At 24.8% G+C, this 26,619-nt stretch overlaps 3 protein-coding genes across 4 annotated transcripts in view; 2 read left to right on the forward strand and 1 right to left on the reverse strand.

Annotated features, from left to right (window-relative positions):
* The first annotated feature begins 475 nt into the window (after window positions 1-475).
* LOC132919574 (mitochondrial coenzyme A transporter SLC25A42) lies at window positions 476-7,549 on the forward strand. 2 transcript variants are annotated; one of them, XM_060981292.1, is made up of 8 exons: window positions 476-654; window positions 1,242-1,447; window positions 1,511-1,624; window positions 1,724-1,914; window positions 3,350-3,482; window positions 4,742-4,874; window positions 4,945-5,116; window positions 6,127-7,549. In XM_060981292.1, exons 2-8 carry the CDS (start codon window positions 1,310-1,312, stop codon window positions 6,248-6,250), a joined length of 1,005 nt encoding a protein of 334 aa, XP_060837275.1. In that variant the 5' UTR covers window positions 476-654; window positions 1,242-1,309; the 3' UTR covers window positions 6,251-7,549. The 2 variants fall into 2 exon arrangements, with proteins under 2 accessions (XP_060837275.1, XP_060837267.1); XM_060981284.1 differs by lacking the exon at window positions 476-654 and having other exon boundaries at window positions 1,014-1,447.
* Window positions 7,284-26,619, reverse strand: part of LOC132919605 (COMM domain-containing protein 4) — a 32,104-nt gene continuing 12,768 nt past the window's right edge. The window contains exons 2-8 of the mRNA XM_060981328.1: window positions 21,214-21,263; window positions 20,955-21,026; window positions 20,573-20,638; window positions 19,749-19,788; window positions 18,048-18,151; window positions 17,276-17,513; window positions 7,284-7,448 (exon numbers count right to left, since the gene is read on the reverse strand). Of these exons, the coding sequence (XP_060837311.1) occupies window positions 7,393-7,448; window positions 17,276-17,513; window positions 18,048-18,151; window positions 19,749-19,788; window positions 20,573-20,638; window positions 20,955-21,026; window positions 21,214-21,216 (579 nt within the window). The 5' untranslated portion in view covers window positions 21,217-21,263 and the 3' untranslated portion in view covers window positions 7,284-7,392. The remainder of the gene's footprint in view (window positions 7,449-17,275; window positions 17,514-18,047; window positions 18,152-19,748; window positions 19,789-20,572; window positions 20,639-20,954; window positions 21,027-21,213; window positions 21,264-26,619) is intronic.
* LOC132919633 (uncharacterized) lies at window positions 21,610-26,316 on the forward strand. Its single transcript, XM_060981369.1, has 3 exons — window positions 21,610-21,711; window positions 24,169-24,328; window positions 26,036-26,316. Exons 1-3 carry the CDS (start codon window positions 21,652-21,654, stop codon window positions 26,227-26,229), a joined length of 414 nt encoding a protein of 137 aa, XP_060837352.1. The 5' UTR covers window positions 21,610-21,651; the 3' UTR covers window positions 26,230-26,316.

Below are 26,619 nucleotides of genomic sequence, written 5' to 3' on the forward strand. Positions count from 1 at the left end.
AAATATTTATTAATTTTGTTTTTTTTTTACATAAAAACTATTTAATGTTTGATTGAATTAAAAATATTTTTAAATTTATTTATTGCATATAATTCTCAGCCCCAATAATATAATTTTTTAATTTTTGTTTTTATTCAGGTATTCTATAAAAGCTATTCACAATAAAAACACGTTTTATAGTGTTCATTGGTATTTACAGATAGGCGGGTATAGAGATAATTTTTTATATCTCATAAAAGTGCATAATAGTGTTACATAGTATTATATTTTACAAGTATTTATGAAAGCCTAGTCATTTAACTACCATTTACATTTAATAGATTAGATATAACACTGTAATGGTGATATTGTGTTGTTTTTTAAAAGTAGGTAGGTACTTAATTCGCGTATCGTCATATAATACCTATTTTTATTTATTATTAAAATCTAACAGTTAAAAAAACAAATAATAAAAATTAATGGTGATTAATTCCTAAAGTTTACACTAATGCAAGCAATTCGCAGTCAACAACAAAACGAGAAACATCCAAAAGCTAGTATAATTATTAATTGTCATTATTTTTTCGTCTACGATCATTATGTTTGTTATAGGAACATTAGGAACTGCACTCATTGTTGCAGACATGAAGTACCTAGTTCTTTAATGGTAAATTGGTATGTAAATAATATAATATTAATAATAATGCCGATGATATATCTAGTGAATATCTAGTCGTATAAAAATAGATTAATTTAAGAGGTCGTTTAGTAAAAAACATATTTGTGAAATAATTATTGACCAGTAAAGTTGACTACTATAATAATATTATGTTAAAGGAACTGGGATCGTTAGATTCTATCGCATATTGATTCATTAAATGCTTACTGATCACTGATTAGTGAATGTTTATGCAACAAGTCAATAACATATTATAATGTCTGACGTAGTGACGTATATTTATTGTAGAAAAGTGAATGCTAAACTATGACCTTGATTGTTTACTATAGAACGCATGTACGTTGTAGATTGCTAACTTCGCAGCTTTGTTGTAGATCATATACACAATAAAAATTTGATCTGTGCTCATAGCTAACACATGTTCGTTATCAGTTACGATAACGGTGACGTTATCAGACGTTACTCTTTAAACAACAGAAAAAAAACAATATCGAGCGAAACGATATTATTATTTATTACATCCAATTCGATTTCGTAATACTATTTCAATAGTTTAATATATACCGTCTCAATCACTACACAGTTTGCGTTAATGACTGCAGCATACTGAACAAAAATTACACATCTCAAACATTTCCTGATGTCATTTCTATGTCAAGGACACTGGTGGTTGTCCACAGCTGCCAAATATATTGTCAACCGACTTACTTTAACGTTCATTGCATGAATGATGGAATACGAGAAATACCTCCGATCACTTCGGCGTGCATGATGGCACACGATATACAGGTAAACAACTGTAAGTTCATTTTTTAATAAGTATAATTTGGTTATAATGATTGTTTGCTTCAGAAACATGACTCCAACTCTACAAACGTGTTGCATAGTTTGGCGGCAGGCGCCATTGCTGGTGCTTTAGCCAAGAGTACAATTGCTCCATTAGATAGGACTAAAATCAATTTTCAAGTGAGTATTGCAATTTTAAAGTTCATGATTGAACATTATTTATTTTCAGTCAGTAATAAATATACTCGTTTATAAATATTGATTAATTTTAATATTTAGATATCTCAAGAACCATATTCAGGTAGAGCTGCGTTTAAATTTTTGTCTGATACTTATGCAAAGGATGGTTTTATATGGTTATGGCGAGGCAATACAGCTACCATGACCAGAATTATCCCATATGCAGCCATCCAATTTACAGCGTTTGAACAATGGCGAAAATTGCTAGAGGTTGATTCTCTAAGCACAAAGTAATATTATTATTTAGGCTTGTTTTTTTGTTCCAATTACATACTAATAAGATGAATAAACATTTTTAAATATATTAATACTTCTATGTTAACATAAATATTTTGTTTGTTAAGTCTAAAATGAGAACTAATTATTCATTACGTTAATTTCAATTTAAGTTTAAAACAAGCAATCTTAATATTTATAAAAATTTACTTCTATTGCTATAAAACCGTATCATTTATTTTTATTTTTGATATTTACTTTTTCTTTGGGTTCTCTACCTTGATAAATATTTGAGTTATAGTATAATTTGACAATAAATTTTATTTATTTATGATAATATACTGTTTTAGCATATAGTTCGCCTATACTGCTATGTACAGAATTATTTTTGACTCTTCAATAATAAAATAGGTATAACTAAATTTTAATTTTAAAATTATATATACTATATAAATAAAATTTTAGTTTGCTTTATCCTGGTCAAAGTCCAGTTATATAATTAATTTTATAGAATTGTAGTGTAATACTTTTAAAATATTATAAATATTAGTAAATAGTACATAAATACTCATTAGAGCTAAATCTTTCACATTAAGAGGACGCTTTATCTGCATGCGTTGCATGCACCAAATTTTCACACTAGAAAGAGGAGATTTTGGAGTATGCAACATCATTTTTATATTTTTCAATATCAGAACTACAAAAGAAGTTATTCAAGTTTAAAAAACACTATAATAATGGATTTTGAAACGATAAGAACTTTTTTTATACTGTAGAAATTGTGTTCAATTTTATTTACAGCCCTAGTGATTCTTCCCCTCGTGAAACGGTTTTTATTATGTTGTACATGTGTAAGACGAAGACAACACATGTTGATGATGAGTCTTCTTGAGAATTTCACTGATGCTATTATGCTAGTATTATTATTTAGTTTTTATTATTATGTGTACAATTAACACACTCATTTATTAAAAACTAAAACAATAAATAATTTTTAATTACATAGGATATCTGGTATTATTAACTTAAATATTAGTTAACAAAATATAAGTAAATCCAATGATTATTTTTGTTGTTAATAATAAATAAATTGTAATTAAAACAGTATTAAATTTATTTTGAATGTTTAATGGACTTTGGGCCTATCATTTTAATTTTTATAATCTTAGATGTTATAATATGTACATACATTTTAATAATTATAACTAAAACAATACAGAAATATTAATATTCAATTTAAATTATAATGTAATAAATTAATTTTTCCCTGCATGTTTACAATTTTTTTTGTTGATGTTTTAATAGATTTAAATTTAGATAAATTAGCCAATTAATATAAATTTAATTTATACTATAATCTTAACAAACATGTGGATTTAATTTTTATTTTTATTATTCCTGTTTTATAATTTAATTGTTGCTTATTTTATTGAATTATATATTTTTTAGAAATAATGGAGGTCTTAAGTTTCTTTCTGGATCCTTAGCTGGAGTAACATCACAAACATTAACTTATCCTTTAGACTTGGCAAGAGCAAGAATGGCAGTTTCTACCAAAAATGATTATAAATCGTTGGGAGATGTAAAGTATTTAATTTTAAATGAATTTATTGATATAGTTTATTAATTATTCAGTTAGAAATATTTTTGAGTATAACCAGCAATATAGAATTAATCATAGGTATAACTAGATCTTAAAGTTAGCGAAATCTCCAACCCTAGTATTTTTAAAAGAAGGTGTCTCCTAACCTATGTTAAATAAATCATTAAAATTATAATATTGTTTAATTATTATAGTGTGTGTGACTTATTTTGTTGTGTATATAAAACGAATAATAAAAAAGTGGTACTATGGTAATTAAATGATTTAAATGTTATCAAGTATTATTTTAGATACAAATTTTAGAGACCTGTCTTAACATCTTGTGAAAAAAAAATTGTAAATCAAATTAATAAATAAATTCATATGCCTGTTACCACTGGGTAATTTCCCATATTCAATGTTTTCATTATTATTACTTATATTCTTACATCTTAATTTTTAAATGTACATATTATTGTATAGATTGTAGTTTATTTTATAATAAAAAAAAAAAATTAAGTTTAATTTTCTTAAAATATAAGTGAAATCTGAAGGATTTTTAAAAGTAACATAAATAATTCTTATAATTCTTATACAATAAAAATAGAGCAAGACTACTGTACTAACTTGTTAAATTAAATATATATTACTCAAATATTACGTGAAAAAAAGTATTACATTACTAGTATTGAAATTTACACCCCTAGCCCTTACCCTCTTGTTTTGCTCTGAATACAGCCCTGACTATAGCTATAACTGAGAGAAATAATTTGGTAACATAGTAACGACTTAATGCTAAAAAATTTAAATCTTCATCTTTAGCGTCTTTTCTTCTGAATTCTAGATGAGTGATGACTATTTTTGTGTTTACTTTAACATCTTCTATCTAGTATTTATGTAGAAAATACTACACAACATGATTTTACACAGGGTCATTACTCATTACATTATATTATTTTATGCATTACATACAATAATATAGTTTTATATAACCAAAAAAAAAAATAATATTTTTCCAAGATGTTAATAAAAAAAAATTAAACAGTATTTTAAATTTAAATTTAAAAATTAACTACTGTTGGTAGGGCTAGGAATTATGACATGGAGGGGGAGGGGGCTAAAATCAAAGTTGGGCGGGTTAGCCCACCAGTTGCGCCTATGATAATAAAATAATTTCAATCAATTATAAATATTTTTTTGTTATAATATTTATTAGTTAACTATTTAAATGATTGCTATATACCATATTATTTATTTAGGTGTTCAAAAAGACTTTTAAAGTTGAAGGGATAAAAGGCTTTTATCGAGGCTATGTACCAACAATACTAGGCATTATACCTTATGCAGGTACAAGTTTTTTTACATATGGATCGTTAAAGTCATTTATGAAAGGTAAATATTCATAAAATGCATACTTGATAAAATAATCTTTAATACTAATATTTAATAATAATTAATTTAGAAAAACATGGATATGAAAATACGGTTGTGAATTTAGCATGTGGTGCAGTAGCAGGTATGGCTGGTCAATCATCATCATATCCTCTAGACATTATAAGACGAAAGATGCAAACATCAATTATTACTGGAATAAATTACACAAACCTAAGAACTACATTTATAATGATTTACAAGTAGGGTATTTTTATTTAGTAAAAATACGATTGAGTATGGTCTTTATTAGACCAATAATTTTAATATTATGATTGAGCACATTTTTTTTTCTCAACATTACTAAATTAAATTTTATTTATCATAAAGTGTTTGTAATATTGATGTCTAAGTTACTGACTGTATGTAAGTTATTCACTTATCCATACCAAAATATGGATACAAATTTCAACATAATTAAACATAATTTTCTATCTAGTGTTTACAGTGGCGCAACCAGGAGCGGCTAAGGGGTTGTAACCCCTCCTGAAAGGTTAGGTTAGTAAAATAACCTATGTACTTATCTTATCTATATATATTTATATATTGTGATAATGTATCCCCTCCCAAAATTGTTTTCTAGTTGCGCCACTGAGTGCTTATATATTTAAAATTTAAATATTTATGTAATTCACTCTAATTAGTAATCATAGACATTACTGTATTGGGTAATTGTTAGTGTTATTATATTTTATAACCAATGATTTAATATATTTTATATTAATACTTTAAAATGTTAGTTATAACCTATATAGTATATTTTCTCATTAACCCCCACATAAAAAATATTTAATAGTGTCATTATTTTCCTGAAGAAATAATTGATAAAGTTAAGGAATTTGTAATTTTAAATGTAGGTAAACTTATTGACTGCTTTATTGTAACTTGCAATTAGATATAACTAATTGGGTAACTTGGTTCCTGATTGTATATCAGAAATATAAGTAAAAAGATTTTTCTTAAACTGTTAAAGGTTGACTTGTGACTATTTTCAAACCAAAAAGTAATTTTTCTTACTATAAATAATATGATAATGTTGCAATAAATTTTGTGCTCGGTTGTATTTGTAATAGTTTATTTGGTTGGTGGTAAATTATTTATAAAATATGCTAAAGTATTATATAAAAAAAGATACAATGTGCTCAATCGTTTGAGAACCTTTTATTGTTTATAAATAAATAATTATGGTTAAAATATTTTATGTTTTATCTAGAACTGAAGGCATTAGACAGGGCTTTTTCAAGGGTCTAAGTATGAATTGGATTAAAGGACCGATTGCTACCGGAATTAGTTTTGCTACATACGATTTTGTAAGGAAAACTTTAAAGAACATTTGAAGTTTTCAATATTTTTTTCACCATTAATGTGCCTAATTTAATTATATTGTTACCATTAGATTGTATTGATTTTATTTCTGTTTGAAGCCATTAATTGTGTATGAACTGTAATATCTAGTCAAATAATTTTAATTTTGATGAGCAAGTTTATAACACCACTATACTTATCATAAAATATACTAAACATTTAAAAAATGTATATAAATACCAATATCAGCAATATTGCTAATAATTTTTGTTATTGTTTTAAAAAAATGTTATGAATATTATGTTAGTGTTGAATAATAATTACAAGAAATGTATTGCTTAGGTTGAATGTACTGTTTTAAAACTTTAAAGTGTATTATTTGTTATTTCCACAATTATTTAATTATGTTAACGATTGGAAGGAATAATTCAAAAATATAGCTATATAAACAAATTGACATATATAATGTATAAATATTTAAATCATCAGTATTTATTGGCAGAAAAATTAATTTGTATGTAGAGTATTATTTCATTTAAACAATTGATTTTTTTCTGTAAATATTGTTATTTATACTTAAACTTGGAAGTTGTTACACTAGAAAGTTAAGTTTTATTTAATGAATTGAAATTAAATAAGTACATTTTACCATATTGTAGTGTAATAGTTTCAAAAATCAGTAATTGACTAATGTACAATGTTCTTCCTAAATAATTAAATTGAAGATAAGATAGTTGGAAGAATGGATTACTAGAACATTTTTTCTCAATCTTTTAAAATTAACCATAATTTAAGATGTTTAGATATTTCAACATGGTGTTTGACTATAAATATTTAATTTTCAGTACCATTTTTGGAAGACCTCTCCCAACACTAATTAAAGTTTATTAAACTATAAAAGATAGTTTTTTTTAATGATCAAATTTTTTGTTGTAATTGTTTTTCTTTTTTAATACTTTACCTTATTTATAATTAGAATCTGAAATTTTTATTTAATAAATAAGTTCTAGGGAAATCCAATAAAAAATAATATTAATGTTTTATCATTGTAAATACTATTGTACATGTTAATTAAAATGTTATTGTATTTAAAAATTGTTGACAATAATATGTTGTAATTTGTAGTAATAGTTACTAATTAGTGATACATACTAGATAAATTATTTGAAAATATTTATTCTTTGCATTCTTGAGCTAATGTATTCATTTGATTGCTAACATCACTGAACTCTGAAAATAATAACAAATAATTAATATTTTAACGGACAATAATTTAATGTGTATAAATGTAGTTTTAAAGACTGATTAAAACTGTATAATTTTTGACAATATGAATTATCTTAATATTTTTTTTAAAAATAAATTTAAAATGGATAATTTAAGTAAAATTATATTTACATTATTTATAAGTTTATATTGTTTATAACTTTATAAGTTATAAGAAATCAGGTTAATGTTATGCACAAGAATTTTTTGAAGATAATGCAAGATAGGTATATTAAATATCATATACATATTTAGGTAAAAATTTATATTAAGCAAAATCTACGAACTGATAGTTACTAACTATAGTTTAAATTCAACCTACTGTATTCCAATAAAAAAATAAATTTATCATTAAACATCAAGAAACAAATGGAGGTTAACTAAATACTATATGATTTATTAATTTATTAATGAATTTAAATTTAAAAAGTACATTGCAGTGATCTACTCAAGCACGAATTACTCTCATAATCTACTAGGTATAGTAGAGCGAGTGTCAAATTTTTTTTTAATTGACACTTGTTATTAGGTTGTATTTGCTGACAAAATGGGATTTCCATAATGCTACACCAGTATACCACCATATGGCTATACTAATATTATTTTTTTTTTTTTTATGAACTGAATAACGACTTCAGGTCAGGGTTATACGAAAAAAAAAAAGAAAAAAATAGGTACAACAAACCAAGTAATGCCTATTTAATTAAATTTTCTTTATTGTGAGGCTAGGGAAGTGTCCATAAAAAAAATATTTGCATAACCACAATTTTCAAAAGACATATTTGAATCACTAGGTAGGATTTTTCCACCCTCTAAACTTTGGAACTCGGAGCATTGACCTCCGGCACCGGCACACTAAAAATACCATTTTTATGATATTGCGGTTTGACTCAGAACCGAAAAGATGATCATAATTTGTTGTATAAATTATCGATAGTCCGAGATAGTATCTGGTCATCTGGACCTTAGATTAGAATTAAAGACTTCAAATTTAATATACATAATTAATAAACATTTTTTTAAATTATTTATTTTTAGGTAATGATAAGAGTTCCACAACTATACGATTATTTGTTTTTAATGTTACTTATGTCTTATGGTTACAATTTATAGATATAATAACTTTGTTGAAGTCATAAAAATATTTCTATTTCTTGTTGTAGTCAATTCGCTCATCAATGGCAGGAAATAAAATTATAGTTTCTTCAGATATTCTTTTCGAATTAAAACATAAATAATGTTTATAACGATCAAACCATTGAAATGAAGGCAGTTTTTCAAGTAATAGTTAACATATTGAAGCTGCTTTGTCTTCTATTACAAATAAGGTAATATTTCCAACCAACTGTTTTGTTCGATTTATGAATTGGAGAGCCAACAAATAAATTCTATTTTAGTAAATCTCCTCAGTGGATCTGTTATTTTTTCTAATACAAATTTAGCAGTTTTATTTGTTGTGTTGGGTAAAATTTGATTGTAGTGTTAACTATTTATCGCAGAACATCTAAAATCTACAGATAAAAACGAGTCTGTAGAACATACTTAATAAAACTTTATCATGGTCTAGCTGGCAAGAATAAATGTTTACTATTGAAGCTAGGACTATTTATTAGTACCTAACACTATTTGATATTTCACATATAGGTTCTCTTTAATTTAATTTTATATCCTTAAATCCTAGACCCTAGTAATTTTTCCAAAAAGGATTTTGGCAAACTAGACTTTGGTTTCAATTCTTGATTTTTCCAGTTTTAAACTGCAGTTTCTTCGTGTGATTTTATTATATTATAATTAGGGCTGTGGATTTGTAGGAAAGTGCATTTCTTTTTGATAATTGTATAACGTAGCTTTGTTAGTATATAATTTGAATTATGTAATAATAAATCCATTTATGAAACTTTTATTTTGCATTTTAAATCACAGCCCTATATATAATTTAGTCACTTTATATGTCAATGACAATACACGAAACTACATTTCTTTGAATTATATAACTTTAAACTTGTATTTGTAGTTTCATCGTAAATTAACATTATGACATATTTTTTTAAATGTAAAATAGGATGATCAGTGATAACCTTTATAATAATTAACTAATATTAAAAAAATATATCAACTCTGATTGGCATGATATGTCTTTACTCCATGTTTTAGATTAGGTATTAAAATACTTTTAATTTCACTGCTTGATAATATGGTTTATTCTCCATAATCAAAAATTCCGGCACTCGTCTAATATGCTACATTGCTACCTACCTACCGTAAAATGGTATAAAAACTGTATACGTGTATTATGCTACCTACCGACGGTAGGCTACCGTTGTTATTTTTATTTTATTTCATTTTATTGTGGAGGTACATTTGATTCATTACGATAAATGTAGATGAAAATGTATCAAGTGATTCTGACGATATTGATGACGATTATTTAACTCAAAAAAATTATGGTACTAGCATTCGAAGTCCGTGTATTTTTGGTATGTGTTGTAAAAATATTAATGGAGTTGTAGAATGAAGATTTTTTAAATTTTAATAGAACTAGGATCAATTATTTATTCAGATCTATGGTGAGCATATAGTACCTTAATTCTTAAAAGATATAGGTGATCATCATGAAATCGTTAATTATTTTTTGTTGATCCTAGAACGGGCACACAAACACAAACGATCTAGTGTATAATATGGAGACATGTCAAAACTAAATACGTAATTAAAACCCGAGGAGCAACAGATTTGTAGACCTACAATTTAAAGAAGAATGGTGAGGTGGTCCATTCATACGCAACACGACTTATTAGAAGTTTTCTGGGATGATGTAAAAATAATATAAAATATATTGTAATAATATATAATGGCGTATAGAAATATTATAAAGTATTTTACAACAATAAATTAATAAATTATTATTATTATTTTTTTTTTTGGTAGGTATCATTTTACGGTAGGTAGCAATGTAGCATACTACACCCATTGAACTCTATATGATAACATATTTGATAATCATATAGAGTTCAATCACTATACCAATGAGATAGCGGTAGGTAGCATATTAGACGGGCATGTACCGTTTCCGCCAAAAACCCGGTTCCCTGATTTACGCATGCCCTTTTCCACCCAAAACGAAAAAGGTATGATTCCCGTTTCCGGCAATTACTATTTGGGAACCATGTACAATTTTTACATATTCGTATCATTACAAATTGTAATACAAGTAGATAATAATATATTAATATTGTATTAGTCAAATATAGGCACAATTATATTAGTTTTAAAAATATTACATAATTGCATATTATAATATGTCCATTCTATTTAACTATTTCAAAGTATAAAAAAAAGTAGTTTTTAAAATATTATATAATCAAAAATAAATAAAAATAATGAATACATAAAAATATAGTCTCAATAGTTTTGAAAAAACACATGTCGTTATTTTCAAATATTTAAAAATGTCAAAAAATATAAATTATAATACAAGTATATAATGTCAAGTTTAAAAAAATTACATTCGTAAGTATAAGTCAAATATCATCTCGTTAGAGTTTTGAAAAAACACAATATAAAATATAAATTAGAATATTAGAATATGTCACGTTTTAAAAAATCTTATAATTAAAAGAAACATTTTTAACAAAATCGTACCTACTAATTTCATTCTATTTTTTTTTGTCATTGAATTTAACATTTTTCAGATAATTATTGTGTGCGAATTATAAATAAACTATGATACAGTGTATGCTTCCTTCCGTATCGACGATTATCAACTATTATCAAAGATTATCGGAGTATATACATTACAAATATCGTTGTCTTTTATACATACCACAACATATTATATTCAATATTGCTTAAAAATTAAAACCAATGGTTTCCAAACTTTTTTTGACAGAAATGGCTTTTGGCGAAAACGGGAATCGTACATTTTTCATTTTTGGCGGAAAGGGGCTATGGCGGAAACGGCCAATATTATTTTGGCGGAAACGGGTAACTCCCTATTAGACGAGTACCAAAATTCCGACCATAATATTAGACCAGTAAAGGAAAAGTATCATAGAGCACCTCTAAAGGAACTATTTCAGGAATATATTGCGTATTGTTGTATTCTCCTTCGATATCAATAGTTTGAGTTTCACATTTGGTTAAACTAAACTTTGTCCCGTCTTTAAATTATCTCAATAAATCAAAATTATTTATCATATCATCAGTCTCTAATAAAGTGTCTTCAAAATGATTATGTTTTAATTCATTGCTAACAGTGGCGGCGTGAGATATTGTACTTATTGTGTCTCGTTAGAATTCTGTCCACCCACCCTGCAAATTTAAGGATAGCCTGTAGAAATGAGTCGCTTTCTTTTAAATATAAATTTATGAATATATAAATTATTAATACTATTCTAATTTATATTAATACTAGTACTATACCAGTAAAACCACCCTCCCATTAACTCATGTCCCAGAACTCAAAAAACTGTCTTCGTGCTGTCACTGATTACTAAATACCTACTTCTAAGGTGTAAATGTGTATGTGTGATACTACTACTGATTGAAAACTGGAGAATTATTTAAAATAAATTACATACGAAAATGTACAAAAAAATGTGATAATATAAATATGATAATACACGGGTGTATTTAGGGTTGTAAAACTAGGGGAGGCTAAATCCCTGTGAGAATTACAAACAAAATTCATACTATTGTAGTTATAGTACCTACCTATATTAACAAAAAAAATATAAACAATTTTTTTTTTTAAATACATTATTTTTCTAAGTATTTTGTCATTAATTTTGAAATATTATCGTACAAATTAAAATTTACAATTTTAATGTTCTTAACCTTTTAGCAAACTTATAAAGAATATTTTCTTTGTTTAAGTTCTTCAATAAGTAAAATCCTTACCAAATACTGCTTATCATCTTATCAATAATATCACCACGATAAATTATCAAAATACCAATTTCATATTATAAGTATCACCATCAAGGCCGTATCTGAGAGGGGTGGGGGGGGGGGTCAAGGGGTCCGGATCCCCCAAAATTTTTAAAAGTAGAAATATTTTAGTTGTGAATATAGCTTTTTAATTAAACATTTTCAGCATTTATATTTAAAAAATATGTTGGACCACCCCCCCCCCCTTAATTTTTTTTTTCAGTTACGGCCTTGAATTTATTATAAATTATAATACGCGTGTGATAGCAGCAAATTGTATACATTTACTTTAGTTGGATTAACTGAAGTTATTGCACTTATTAAATTTATGTATTTTTAATTATCTGATCACATGACAACGACTCACGTTTATTTGTACCAAATAGTTTGCAGAAGATAACTAACTATTTTGGCAATTTAAACTAAAATTGGTTAGGGAGCTTTTCTAGAAACAGAGGGGAGGGTTAACCACCCTATATATGGTTCTGATAATATACATTTATTATAAAATCATATAAGTATGATAGGTTTGTTACTTAATTACCAATTTAAAGTAGAATTGAAAGGTCATCTGTTAAATTAATGTCTCTAATACATTCATAATAGTTACCTATTCAATGATGACATACATTTGAAACAAATAATAATAAAAAAAAATGGGTACTTACCATACACAGCACATATTTTAAATTATAATATTATTAATAAAAAGCAGCAAGGTCAAAAACTTGGATATACGACAAAATAAACAGATTTTGCAGAAAATAACCATAACTTTCCTAAGGATTCCTTACAGGAAAATATTTACTTAAATTATAAGACTTATAGGTAACAAATTATTACGATTTGGTTACTAATTTTATAATTTGGTTTAAATTCCAAATTTTGAATTCGGGATTACTGGTTATCGTAAGCCCAGTACTCGCAAAAGACACTAATTTAAGGATTAAGACTTAGGTTATAAATTCTGATTATTTTTCTTATGAATTATTACAAATTGGATATTAATTTTTCAAAAACAAAAATATGCAAAATTGTATTTTCAGGATTTAAGGCTGATAGTCGACAGATCTCTTAATTAAATCAATCATTTTCTAATGCAAAATGCAGTTTCCTCACTATCTATCATATTAAGATTTAAAATACATTTAAAAGGTACAATAAAAACGGAAGAATAAATAGTATTGAAGTTTAAAAATAAATAATACATTTATTTTATTAAAATGTACCTATGCGATATCTGCAAATAATTTACGGTACCGAATGTAATATATAAAATTTATTTTAATTATAACAAATTAACAACAAAAGGTTAAAAAAACAGTTATTTAAAGTAATTACAATTAAAATTATAATATTCTATAAAAAATTAAGTAAATTATTAGTCAAAGATGATAATTATTGTCTCGTTTGCATTTCATACGCATAAAAATGTAATTATTTATCAAATAGTACATAAAAAAGAGTAAGAATAACTGAACACTGAATTTAATATATCTAAATGTAAATAGATAGGTAGGTAAATTAATAACCAATGTAATAACTAGTAAGTAACAAGATATACTTAATTCAAACATTTCAAACAATCGAATTGTGTACGTAGGTGCTCTTAACTTCTATTGTGTATAGTAAGTACCTATACATATTTTTCAACATACTTTTTATATTATTTTTTTTTATTTTTTTTGTAATTCAATACTCTTGAGATATTGAGTATTTGATTAAATCTCAATTTCCATATAGGTGCACATTTTTACTTAAATTATTATTTGTTTATAACATGTTTCTATAGTGTTGTTATGTATTTATGTTATTTATTAGGTAGATAATATAATGTTTAAAAGAGTTATATATTTATGACCATGTAGAAAGAAAATTGAATATGAATTTGAAACCAATTGTTTAAAAAATTGCAGTTTTTTAGGCTGAACAATTTTCATTAAAAATTATTTAAGTTTGAGACAATAATTAATTCAGATTTTTACAAAATAATGTATGTTATAAATATTGAAAATATTGACGAAACATAATATTATGATGTTTTGTACAACTCATTAGAACTTATATTGTTTGGTTATTTAAATTAGAATAAAATTTATATAGTATTATAGTGGAACCTATCCTAATTTATAAGTACCGAAGTTATACTGAACGTATGCACTTTGTAGGTATCTATATAAAATAAATGTAATGTTTTATTTATTTTATTAAGAATTCAGAGTTTAAGACTAATATAATACATATTTGTGTAATGAAATTTCTTTTCTGAAAATTAAAATATTAAATAACGTACTGAGACTAATTCATATTACAATTATTGTAATTAATTAGGTACAAAAGATTTATTTGATAACAATTATTTTTAAAATATTTGTTCTTTGAATTTTTTTAAATAATAAAAATTGTCATAAAATCGGCACAAGTGGTTTATCAACGATTTCCAGAAGTCAGATTATATTTGTGTGAATACATTATATACTAGCTATAAAAACTTCAATTTAATCTATTATTTTGATCGATCGTCGGATTGAACATTGACGAATATGGCGTTAAAAAAAGTTACGCAACAATAAAAAATCAACGTCCTAGCACAAATCAAAATGGGTGTATTTAATGTTGTTGAAAACGGTGTTTCTAATAATTATTAAAGTTGTACAATTATGTAAATTTAATAATATCGTATTAAATGTCAAGTATACTTCTTGTACACAAAATGCCATTTAACAATTTTAAACTAAACCATTATTTTCTATATCCAGAATTTGTTTGTTTAATTGCATTTTATTGTGTAATTTATACGAGATAATGTATAGTTTTTTTTATTATTATATTAGATTTATACAGAAAATAAAGTGAAAAATGTGAGTTACTGGCTATTTTTTAACAACCATCACTTTTTGTATGCAACGAACCTACACCTACTAAATTTATTTTTATATATATTATTAATCTGACATTGTAATAGACATCGGCGACAACTCTAACAGGGTCTAGTGGGAATATATTATGACAATAGGATAATATTTTGTAGAAGAAAGATTTCTATAATGTTATATAAGAATAATACAGGATCTTTTTTGTTACTGTTTTAATGCACCTGGGATCGTGATTTTTGGAAAATAATTTACATACCTAGGTGTATACGTACATACATTGTAATATAATATGATAATATTTTAATAGCTAAATTTTTGTATGATTAGATATTATAATAATTATGATTTATGAATAATTAAAATAAATACATTTTTAAAATATGTATAGAATATTTAAAGTAGAATATATTCTACATAAAATTATAAAAATGAAAGGTATTACCTAGCTAGACTAGGGGTGGTGAAACTTTTTGGGGTCAAGTGCCAAATTTTTCCAATCAAGGTTTTGAAAATTTTTCACGTGCCCAAAGGAAATTATATTTTCTAAGAATATAAAGTTACGGATTTATTAAATATTATTTTATTAAGAGGATGCCAGCGTAGTATTTGTTATCTCTCTCTAACCAACGCGCAACATAGCAAATTTTACGTTCACAAAAATGACTATAACCATATTAATTTCTCAAATTAGAGTGAAATGACCTATTATAGAATTTAAAGTTAAGAAAATTACCTAGGGCATCTCTTAAGCGTTTTATTATATTTTTATTTTAAAGCGAGTTATGAGTATTTTAAAATTGTAAATTGTTTATACATCTTAAAAAACTCATAACTCGCTTTAAAATAATAATATAATAAAACGCTTAAGAGATGCCCTAGATAATGTTCTTAAATTTAAATTCTATAATAGGTCATTTCACTCTAATTTGAGAAATTAATATGGTTATAGTCATTTTTGTGAACATAAAATTTGCTATGTTGCGCGTGGGTTAGAGAGAGAGATAACAAATACTACGCTGGCATCCTCTTAAGTAGGCACACCTTTTTTTTGTAATTATAATTTTTTAAATGTTTATAATTTGTTTCTTTGAACTTCTTATTATAATTATAATCAAAACTTTATAAATAGCATAACTTTTAATTATTTCAATTTTTCACGTGCCATTGAAATTTGATTAACGTAGCATCTTTGGCACGCGTACCGTAGGTTCGCCACCCCTGATCTAGACTCTTAGAGACAGAACTACAATCAGCAACGCTGGTATAGCGACTTCATGAGTAACGCCAGATAAAATTAAATCTATCTACCGCATTTCCTATACATGTTCCTCAATTTATGAAAAATATCTCTCACCAAAGTAAAACACAAAAAAAAAAAATAGCATTTTTCAACAAATGGTAGCAGAAGATACCAAATAATCAAGTATAGCTATATTTAGTATTAATTTAGTTTGACATTTAAATGCAGTAATACTATGATAGTACAACTGCAACCTACGCAGTACACGCTATGTGTTGAAAAGTGCTGTTCACAAATTCTAATGTGTCTAATTTTCTTTCCAGAAGATACTTCTCGTTTATTATATTTGTGAAATAGTGATCTAATGATATAGCTTACATATACTCTTGCACAGATATATGCATTACTGGGTGGGGGTGGATATTCTCTTCATTTTTTTTTATTAATTTGTCAATAAGTCAATTGTATATATTAATATTAAATAGGATTGCAGTGTTATTATACTATAGAAAATAAGAAATAAGCATAAATAAGGTTATTGAAGAACTTATTTAAAAAAAGAAAATTATATTTTATAATTTTAAGTAAAAAATATGTAATTTTACTATAATATATTACGTTTATTATACCTATTGTTATTATTAAGTAAATTGGATCACTGAATTGGATATTTCCCTGTATACCTACTCTTATTTGAGTAAATTGTTTATATAGTATTTACACTAGAAAGAATATAATTTACATACCCGCAATTAAAAGTTGAATTTGTTCCTTCGTTAACGTAAATTTATCTTCTTTTGAAATTTTAGATGTATTATTATAATTCAATTTCATCACAAATTCACCATCATTTCCTTTGGATATATCAACATCATTCAAACGACCAATTTGCAAAGATTCGTTCTTCAACACTTTAGTAATTTGTGATAAGTTGTCCAAATATACTCTGCATAGCGCTGAAGCATGTTCACGAGGTAAACCAATCTATAAATTAGTGGTATAATATTAGTTATAAGTTATTTATTCAATTATAAAAAATATTATTTACATTAATAATATACAAATTAACTAGAGTTCTTAGAAAATATAAAATAGTAACGATTTGTATGATTCTATTGCTTCTATAAAGTTATTCATGATTATTATCAACTATTGCAATATATATACAAGAAAACAAATTAAGATAAGACTTATAAAAAAACGCGATTTGTATAAATTTAATATTTAACTAGGTTTACTCGGGATTAGTATAATAAAATTTAAACATTACTGCTTTTAGCTTTAAGTGAAATTTGAAATTTGATAAAATAAATTATAATTTTATATTTTTAAAGTTTATATTTCTTAATTCTTATTTACGTGAAATTAAATAAAAAATAACTAAACCTATCCATTTCCAGCGATCTCCAAAGTTTAAAAAGTCTTTTAATAATTTAATTAACTTCTTAAAATAGTAATAGCTAATTATAAATATATAATATACATTATGAATATATTTATAACATTTTAGTAACATACTTGTTGTAATTCATTTGAGAGATAATTTTGAGAAACAGCGTGACAAGCAGCATTTTTTAGAATATATGTGATTGCGGCTACACAGGCTTTACAGTTTTCAACATCTACAAAAATTTAAATAGTTGTAATAAGAATACCTAAGATTTCTTAGATTAAAGTATTCTAGAGAGACATGACGAATATAATTATATATACTAATATAATATATTAAAATAATAGGTAATACTTATAAGTTATAATTATAATTTATTTTATGCCACATAAATATATCAAAAATAATTGATAACATTTGACTATAATTATAATTTCATTAGAATGCATATAACAGAAACCAAGTATCAAGTAGTCGACAGATCGAGAGTGATCAAATATTATTCTAAACAAGAAAAATATGTATTTCAATAAATCATTTAAATACATTTTTTGTTTCTTCTGATAAAATTGCTAGGTAAATAAATACTCTTAAGACTTCAAAATATTATAATTGATAATATTTAAAAAAATATAGGAATTTAGATATAAGTATGGCCTTTTGACAAGCTTTAAATAAATAAGTAATTTATTTATTTTATTTGCAATCGACAGATTTTTTGAATTAAATTCGTAAAAAATTATATTACGCATTTATAACAAGAAAAATCCTTCAAAAAGAATACAAATATAAAGCTGGTATCTCGTAGTAAATAATTAGTAATTAATTATTCCTTTAACGTGGTTATATTGGAGAATATAAGATACCGTGCCTCCAAATTTTATACTATAAATAAATTAGAGCTCAACAATGTGTCCAGGTCCATGGGGCGTAATATAACACGATACAAAATATAAAAATTGATTTATGGTCTAAAGAAGAAAACACCCTAAAGAGATTCTATAGTGTACAATGAGCATCAAAGAACTGTTAAGTAAAGCCATAATAATAAAATCAAGGTTATTGTGTATGAGTGCAGGACATCCACTCAACATTTTTAATAAGATAAATTCGGGAAAAAATAGATCATTTGTGATTAGGATTAAAAGTTTCTTTGGATGACAGCGGAAGTGTAACCTTATTATAACTACATACAAAAAATTTCGTTTCTACTCAATATCTCACCATAGCATAAATGAACTGCCTCTAATGTTATGTTTGATAAATAAGCCCTTTCTTTAACGTTTAGCCTATGATAATAGCAAATGGAAATAAAAAAAATAACAAGATATCTACTAAAAAATATATATAATTAATACTATACAAGTCTAAGACGATAGTAAATAACAAATTAGAAACTAATATTTTTAATTTGTATTACTGCATAAATGATAATAAGTTGAAAATTATTAAAAGATTATATTTTTAGAAAAACAAGACAGAAAAAGTTGAGTAAAATATTAGCTTAAAAATTAAAATAAATGTTAACAGTATTGTTGAATTTGTTTCAAATATATATAATTTAATTAATTTTACAGTGTAAATGTATAATACTGAGTATTAATAAATAAAGACGTATACACTACTTATATTACTTAAGTACATAACAACCATTTGTTATATATTATTCAATTGATTTATTATCTACTTTCAATTAATATATACTAATTATCGAAGGTTTTTATATCATATTTATTGGCTATTACATTATAATCTTAACCTCAAATATTCATAAACTGGCAAAATATTTAGTAGGATTATATTTTAAGAAAAAAAACAATTTAACTTACCCAGTTTAGCATCAGCCATAAGCTCCTTAGCTTTTTCAAACTACAAAACAAAAGCTGTCATTAATTATTCGGTATTGTATCATCGCTCACATAATAGGTTTTCTTAACGATGTATCAAATTCTGCGATCATATAGAAGCGGTGAAAAGTGTGATCTATTGCAATACGTATAAGTTGTTCAACATTAAGCTACTTAGGAAAACTCATTTTTTTTAAGACATCAAGCAAAAATGAAAAATTATAAATTCTATCGTAAAGAATATAAGGTCTTTCTAACCGACATAGTCTTATATTTAATCAGTTAATGCTATTATTCCATTAAAAAATGTCCGCTAAAGATAATCAGATTTATTAAGGTCTTTATGAAACATCGGACAAAAATTTACGCACTTACATGGTCCATTACGTAAAAATAAATGATATTATCTGTAATGTTTAGCGGGTATGTCTTAAAAAGGTGAAGAATAAAAGCCGAGTACAGAATTCTTTGTAACAATAAAAAAAATAACTTTCTTTAAAAAAAATAGTGGATGTATACCTAATAATGAAGAATAATAGCTTTTTTTCAAATCCCAATAGATTATATTTTATGAAAAAATAACAGAAATAAAAAAGTTTGTTGGCAACCACCATAAATAAGACCAATCAAGATTAACGAGTTGCTTTGAATTAACTAATTGTATTTTTTTTTGTTTTGTTTTTGTGTTAACATATTTTTTAAGTATAAAACAATGAGTTGCTAAAAAGAGATTTTATACCGCTTTAATAATAATCATAAATAAAAAGACATAATAGCATAGCGTTAACATAGTAATATAAACTTACGTTGAATGGTTCTCCGAGCAATGAATTAACCGTGCACTGGGCTAACAGTTTCATTTTAATCGATGTCTGAGAAAATAATAGAATTTTAATTCAAATTGAATTAAAACCAACATTAAAATTTTAAAACTATACTTCTATAAAATATTTGAAGCATGAATAAGTAATAAGTTAATTTAATTTGCATTTTCAGTAAAAATATTAAAAACAAAATTTAACAATCCATTTGTAAATTGTTTGTGTATATTTTAAATGGGCAAATAATGTATCAATGATAACATCATATCATTAAAATTACTTAATAAGTTTAGTAAATGTAGGATTTAGATATTTATATAGAAACTTTGTGTACAGTTGAATAAAAAAAAAACAAACATATTTTTACCATTCTTGAAAGTGCATTGATCTGAACCAATAACCATTCTGGGCAGTCACCACCCCCACAGAATTTGAATTTCTATATCAAACATATCAAACAATACCTATTATACCATTATAATAACCATTTTAGACATATTAAATTATCTTAAGTTATAGTGTTGGGACGTGCTTAAGTATCTATATAATCTACAAGAAATGTAGCTGACAGCGATTAACAAGAAGGTTAGATTAATTACAAGACAGTATAAGTATTGTTTACTCACCATTGTGACACGTTAATGATAAACGCAGCAGAAAAGGCTCCCCAAAGGACCTACAAAGAAAAATAGATTATTTTGAGAGAAAACAAATATAATACAGTAGTATGTTTTTTTTAATTTTTTTTTTTAAATTTTATTTGGACATATAATAAAATAACATGTCGCCATATACCTTGCAAAATCCTTGTAGACCCTCTAGTCGAAATTCATAAATAGTAGGGGTGACTGTGAGGATCGGGTAGTGTAATACAATAACCTAAGGGTGTGTATCTAGCGCCATGAACAAGATTAAAATGGGAGTAGGTACCGATCCCAGAGTTAATCATCGCGATCACCTGGTGTGTCCAAACTAAGGTACGTGTAAACATAATAATCTAAGGGTTGTAAGGTCTATAAATACACGTAGTTCCTAAGGAAAGATGGACATTCGAACTGGACGTCATGGAGCTCATGGACGCAAGAACAAAGTTATACTTAATAGGTGTCGCCTATTTTGTACAGGTACATCGTTTGATATTAAATTATTTTTTTTATTATTTGTATTAACAATTTATAATTTATAATAATTTTTGATAAATATTAAAACATATTTTATATAACTAATGAATATACCACAACAGACGCTGATTAAAAAAGAAACATAATTTAATTTAATTCAATGATTTAGATACGTTTTAAAGACCAAAGTACTTAGCAAATTTATTTTCGAAAATCTCGAAATATTTTAAATATAAAGTTAAATTAAAATAAATTATATTTTTTAAAAATATTAAAAATTAGAATTTTGAAAGACGGGTAAGTGGGTATCACTATTCTGTATAATAGGTGTCTTATAGGTTTTTGTAATGAATGTGTTTAAATTGAATTCAATGATACATAATTGTATACGAAAAATGATTCTGAGAGGAGACCGTCTACAGGCTATATCACTAAGTATATTTTATGATGTGTTTTTTTAAATATAGGTACCTAGTTATTAAAGCCACATATTTTATTATTAGTATGTATTACTGTAAGTTGATTTAATTTTTGCCGAAAACATTGCATTTATTATATTATTATCTTTTGAGTCAATACCATTTTAGGTACCGTAAAACAGTGTGAATAGATTCGTAGTATAAATGGATAATATCTTAAAGTTAAAAGTAATCTATGAATTGTAAAATGTCATTAAATATAGTCAAATTTATAATACCTACACATAAAATTTTTAAGTCTCCACAAATAATGTTTTTAATTAAAACAAAACAAGTAATGTTGTCATAAATCATGAAAATAAGTAATTTCATCTAAATTTAGACTTAAAATATTTATAAAATAATAATTATGATTGTATATTATATCGTCAGTCTTAGTTATAACAATTGAAGATTTTATAAATTTTTTACAACAAAATACATGTATACATGTAAATATATGTATTTACTAAGTACATGTTAGAAAATGTTAGATTTTTTGACAAATTTTGTAATCATTTTAATTTAAAATGTAGGTATATGAAAAAAAAAATGTATTTTTAATGTTTATATACAGGTATAAAAACAACTTATATCTTGTATAAAATGTTCAAGAATATTTACCCCGCAAATAAATTTTTATCGTCATTAATAGAAAAATAGACATTTAAAATATCTATGAATAGCTCAAAAAGAATCAAAATATTAAGAAAATTTTATTATATTTAGGAAATGGAGACATAATAACAGTTTGGTGAAAAATTCAAGTATCAATAGTAATTTGTTTAATTAAAACAAAAATTGTTCGAGAATAAGAAATAGTTATATTACATATATATATATATATAATAATAATATATAATATAATATATGTCGTAAAATTTTGAACTTAATGGTCCATAAAAAATTAATGTTACTTTCGGGTTGAATTTTTTTGTTGAATATAGGTCGAAGAACTAATCAAAAACCTTGTATTACATTTTCTAACTAGAAAGAAAACAGTTGGCTAATTTTCGATTTTGACAAAGTTCATAAAAATGTTTACTACAATTGATTATACAATTTTTCATGGTTTAAAGCTGACTTTAATTGATGTGGTGAATTAATAAAATATTTAATAGGTATTTTTCAATAATTTTTAATTTGAGATTATAATTGTAAGTATTTATAAATATTACTGGATCAGCGTATCCAAAAACTTATTTAAAAATGTCGATAATTTTTGATTAAACTATTTGATTTCTTTAATAAATTGTAAATAATTATTCTTTGATTATTTTAACAATTTAGCTGTAGTACATCCTTGGATAACAGAATGACGTTTTCGTGTGTTACTCATTTTAGAAATTTCTATTTTAAAACTATAAAAAATATAAATATATGAAATAAAAAACAAAGTTTAATTTATATATATCGAAGGTTAATTTATAAAATATTACATGTTACACATCGAAAAACATCAATAAATGAAGATCTCTAAAAATTCGAAACAATAATTAAAAAAAAATTATATTCAATCCTATATTTATTTCTCTTTGATATTAAATAAAAATATGGGTTATAATCATAGACAATAATCATTTTAAATCTAATTTTAACGCTCAGTTCTATGTTCCTAAACACACATGGTAAAAAGCAATTATTAATTATTTTTAATAATTTAAATCATTTTAACATATTATAAATGTAGTACATGACTAAGATTTAAATAATATATTTTTAGAACCAGACTTTAATAATATAACTCCGTGTGTTTAATTCCATTTCATATTCATAAAATACTATTATACTGTTTCCTTTGCATACACTTCTAATACAAATTCCTGGAGTTGGGTATACATACTCATATATATAGATACAGAAGATGAAAACCGACTCTCATGTTTATAAAACAAGATCCAAGACAAAACGTATTATTGAAGCTTTAAACGTGACACCGCTGAATGTCACTGTAGTAAATACTTAAACTTTTGGTAAAAAATAAAATTCGTAATTTTTATAGCTTATAAATGGCGATGCAAGAATTTCAAGAGCCGATATCAGCGCAGTTTTGGGTGAAAACGACGATCCTAATTTTTGGCCTTCACGAGGTCGAAGAAATAGCCCGGAACCCAAATTCAAACAATACTTGGAGAGGAAATATAACATGAATAGTTTAAATGGTAAAATAAATATAATATCAATAGACAATAAACAAGTAGTTAAACATAAAGTTGGGTTGTACGCAATAATAAAATTATATTCCTATATTATATGAGTTACTTTTTTTTTAATAAATAAAATATTTTAATTTATAGTTTTAGTTTAAATAAGATAATTTCGGCACAATATTATTATTTAAACGATATTTCGAGGTGAGAATTAAAATTAGGTATAATATCTATTAAAATGGATACAATTTTAATAATTATTATCTATTATCTTCGAAAGAAAATAAATATATAATTTAAATTTACTTAAACCTTGTTTATGTATGAAATTATTGTGTATAAATTCATACTAGGCAATCTTTTCAAAATAAACACTCATTATATCGACAATTATTGTAATTATTTATGAAGACTGAATTTTGTTTTACACAAGTAATTTAAAATTATTATAAGATAATATTTTTTTAATTGTATATTCTAAATTAGAATTTAAAAACTAATCAAACCGATACATCTAAATTGCATGCAAAAAAAAAAAATAATAAATAAATTAATTGGAATGTCTAAATTGCAAGCTATCCCTTAGTGGGGTCTATCCAAATTGCATGCCCTGCATACTTTTACTAAATAAATTAATTTAACTTACTTTTCCACTGAAGGAACAGTCTTTTGTTACATTAAAATAAAATATATAAATATTGGAGAAGTTGACACAGTAAATATTATTTTATTTATTTTAAGGTCAGCAATGCCATAAATGTCAACTTTTCTACAAATAAAATTCTATTAATTTCATTATTTTTAAATTGTGTCATCACTGAACTTATACATTTTTCTTTTTAGAATATTTCTCAAGTCTCAACGTCTATTATATAAATTTAAACTACGCATTTTTACATGTATCACATTGTACTTGCTTTAAAACATCAACTAATTGAAATATACTAGGACTTGGAGAGTAAAATATGCTATTCAGTTTGGAATGGAATGATTCACAAACATTAGTAATAGTTTTACGCGTTGTAGAATTAAAAAATTCAGCCAAATAGATGGTGTAAATAAACGGTTAGCCGTCACATAAGTTTCTAAGAAATAGTCACAAAATTCATGTATACGTATGTATCGTTGGATTGAAGTGCCAAATTAGAAAGTTCAAAAAAAGTTTATGTTATACACATAAGTGCATGATAAATAAACTAGTAAGTAGGTACACGGCATACAATTCGGACAGACCCCTTTAAGAGATGGCATGCAATTTGGATACAGTCAATCGAACGTGTAGTTAATTAGTTATGACTTATAATTATTTTAAGTTAAGACGATTAGAGTAGTTATAACAGTCATTTTGTGGAGTACTGTTAGCAGAATTACTCAAGTATATTGAACACTAATGTTGATATAATAATATGTAATATAAATAAAAATTAAAAGAATATTAATGTTATGAATAAAAACAATTCATTTCATGTAGGTACTTATACTTGATTGTTAAATAAATGCATTTAATCGAGTAAGTAAAGATCTTATATCAATAAATATGTACTTGTCAATTTGTGAATTATAATAAATATTAAAGATTTTTGTCACTATAGGTTAAATTTTAAATTATGTATGGTCATAAAATATATTTTGGTTGTAATCTTTTATAAAATAATATTAAGGATACGATTAACATTACTAAAAATATTTAATAATTATTGATAACGTTTAATTTTGAAGGACATTTAGAAAAGCCACTTTACGTCGATGAGCCAATGTGGCTAACAATCGATAGAAGAGCCGAGGGAGATGATGACTATTTCTGGGTTACAAGAGGACGGAGAGGAAGTAGTTGGAAGCATCCGACTGCTTCAAGACTATCAACGAATTCAAATTATCGTTATAGAGACGAGTCTGATAACAAAATTAAATAAAAACTCGTTGTTACTATTTGACAATAAATTATCATGTAGTAATTTATAATTTCTATAATAAATAAAAATAAAATGTTTATTGGTTTATTAATTTGTTTTAATGTTATTGTTTTACTAAAATACTAAATCAGCAAAAATTGTCTTGTTTCATATAACCAAAATAACTCCAACACGTTTGAAACAAATAACATCAAGATTAATAGTCTGTGTACCTACATTATATATTTATTATTTTTGAACAGTTTAACAGCGTATGAACTCATAAAACGATACAAAAATAACTCGTTGAAATAATAATAATCATATAAAAACCTTAAACAGTATAGAACAATATTACCATATTTTTATTATTATATAAGGGAGTGTATGTGCATTGCAATAAAAATAAAT

The sequence above is a fragment of the Rhopalosiphum padi genome, chromosome 1, assembly GCF_020882245.1.
Source record: "Rhopalosiphum padi isolate XX-2018 chromosome 1, ASM2088224v1, whole genome shotgun sequence".
Classification (NCBI taxonomy): Eukaryota; Metazoa; Arthropoda; class Insecta; order Hemiptera; family Aphididae; genus Rhopalosiphum; species Rhopalosiphum padi.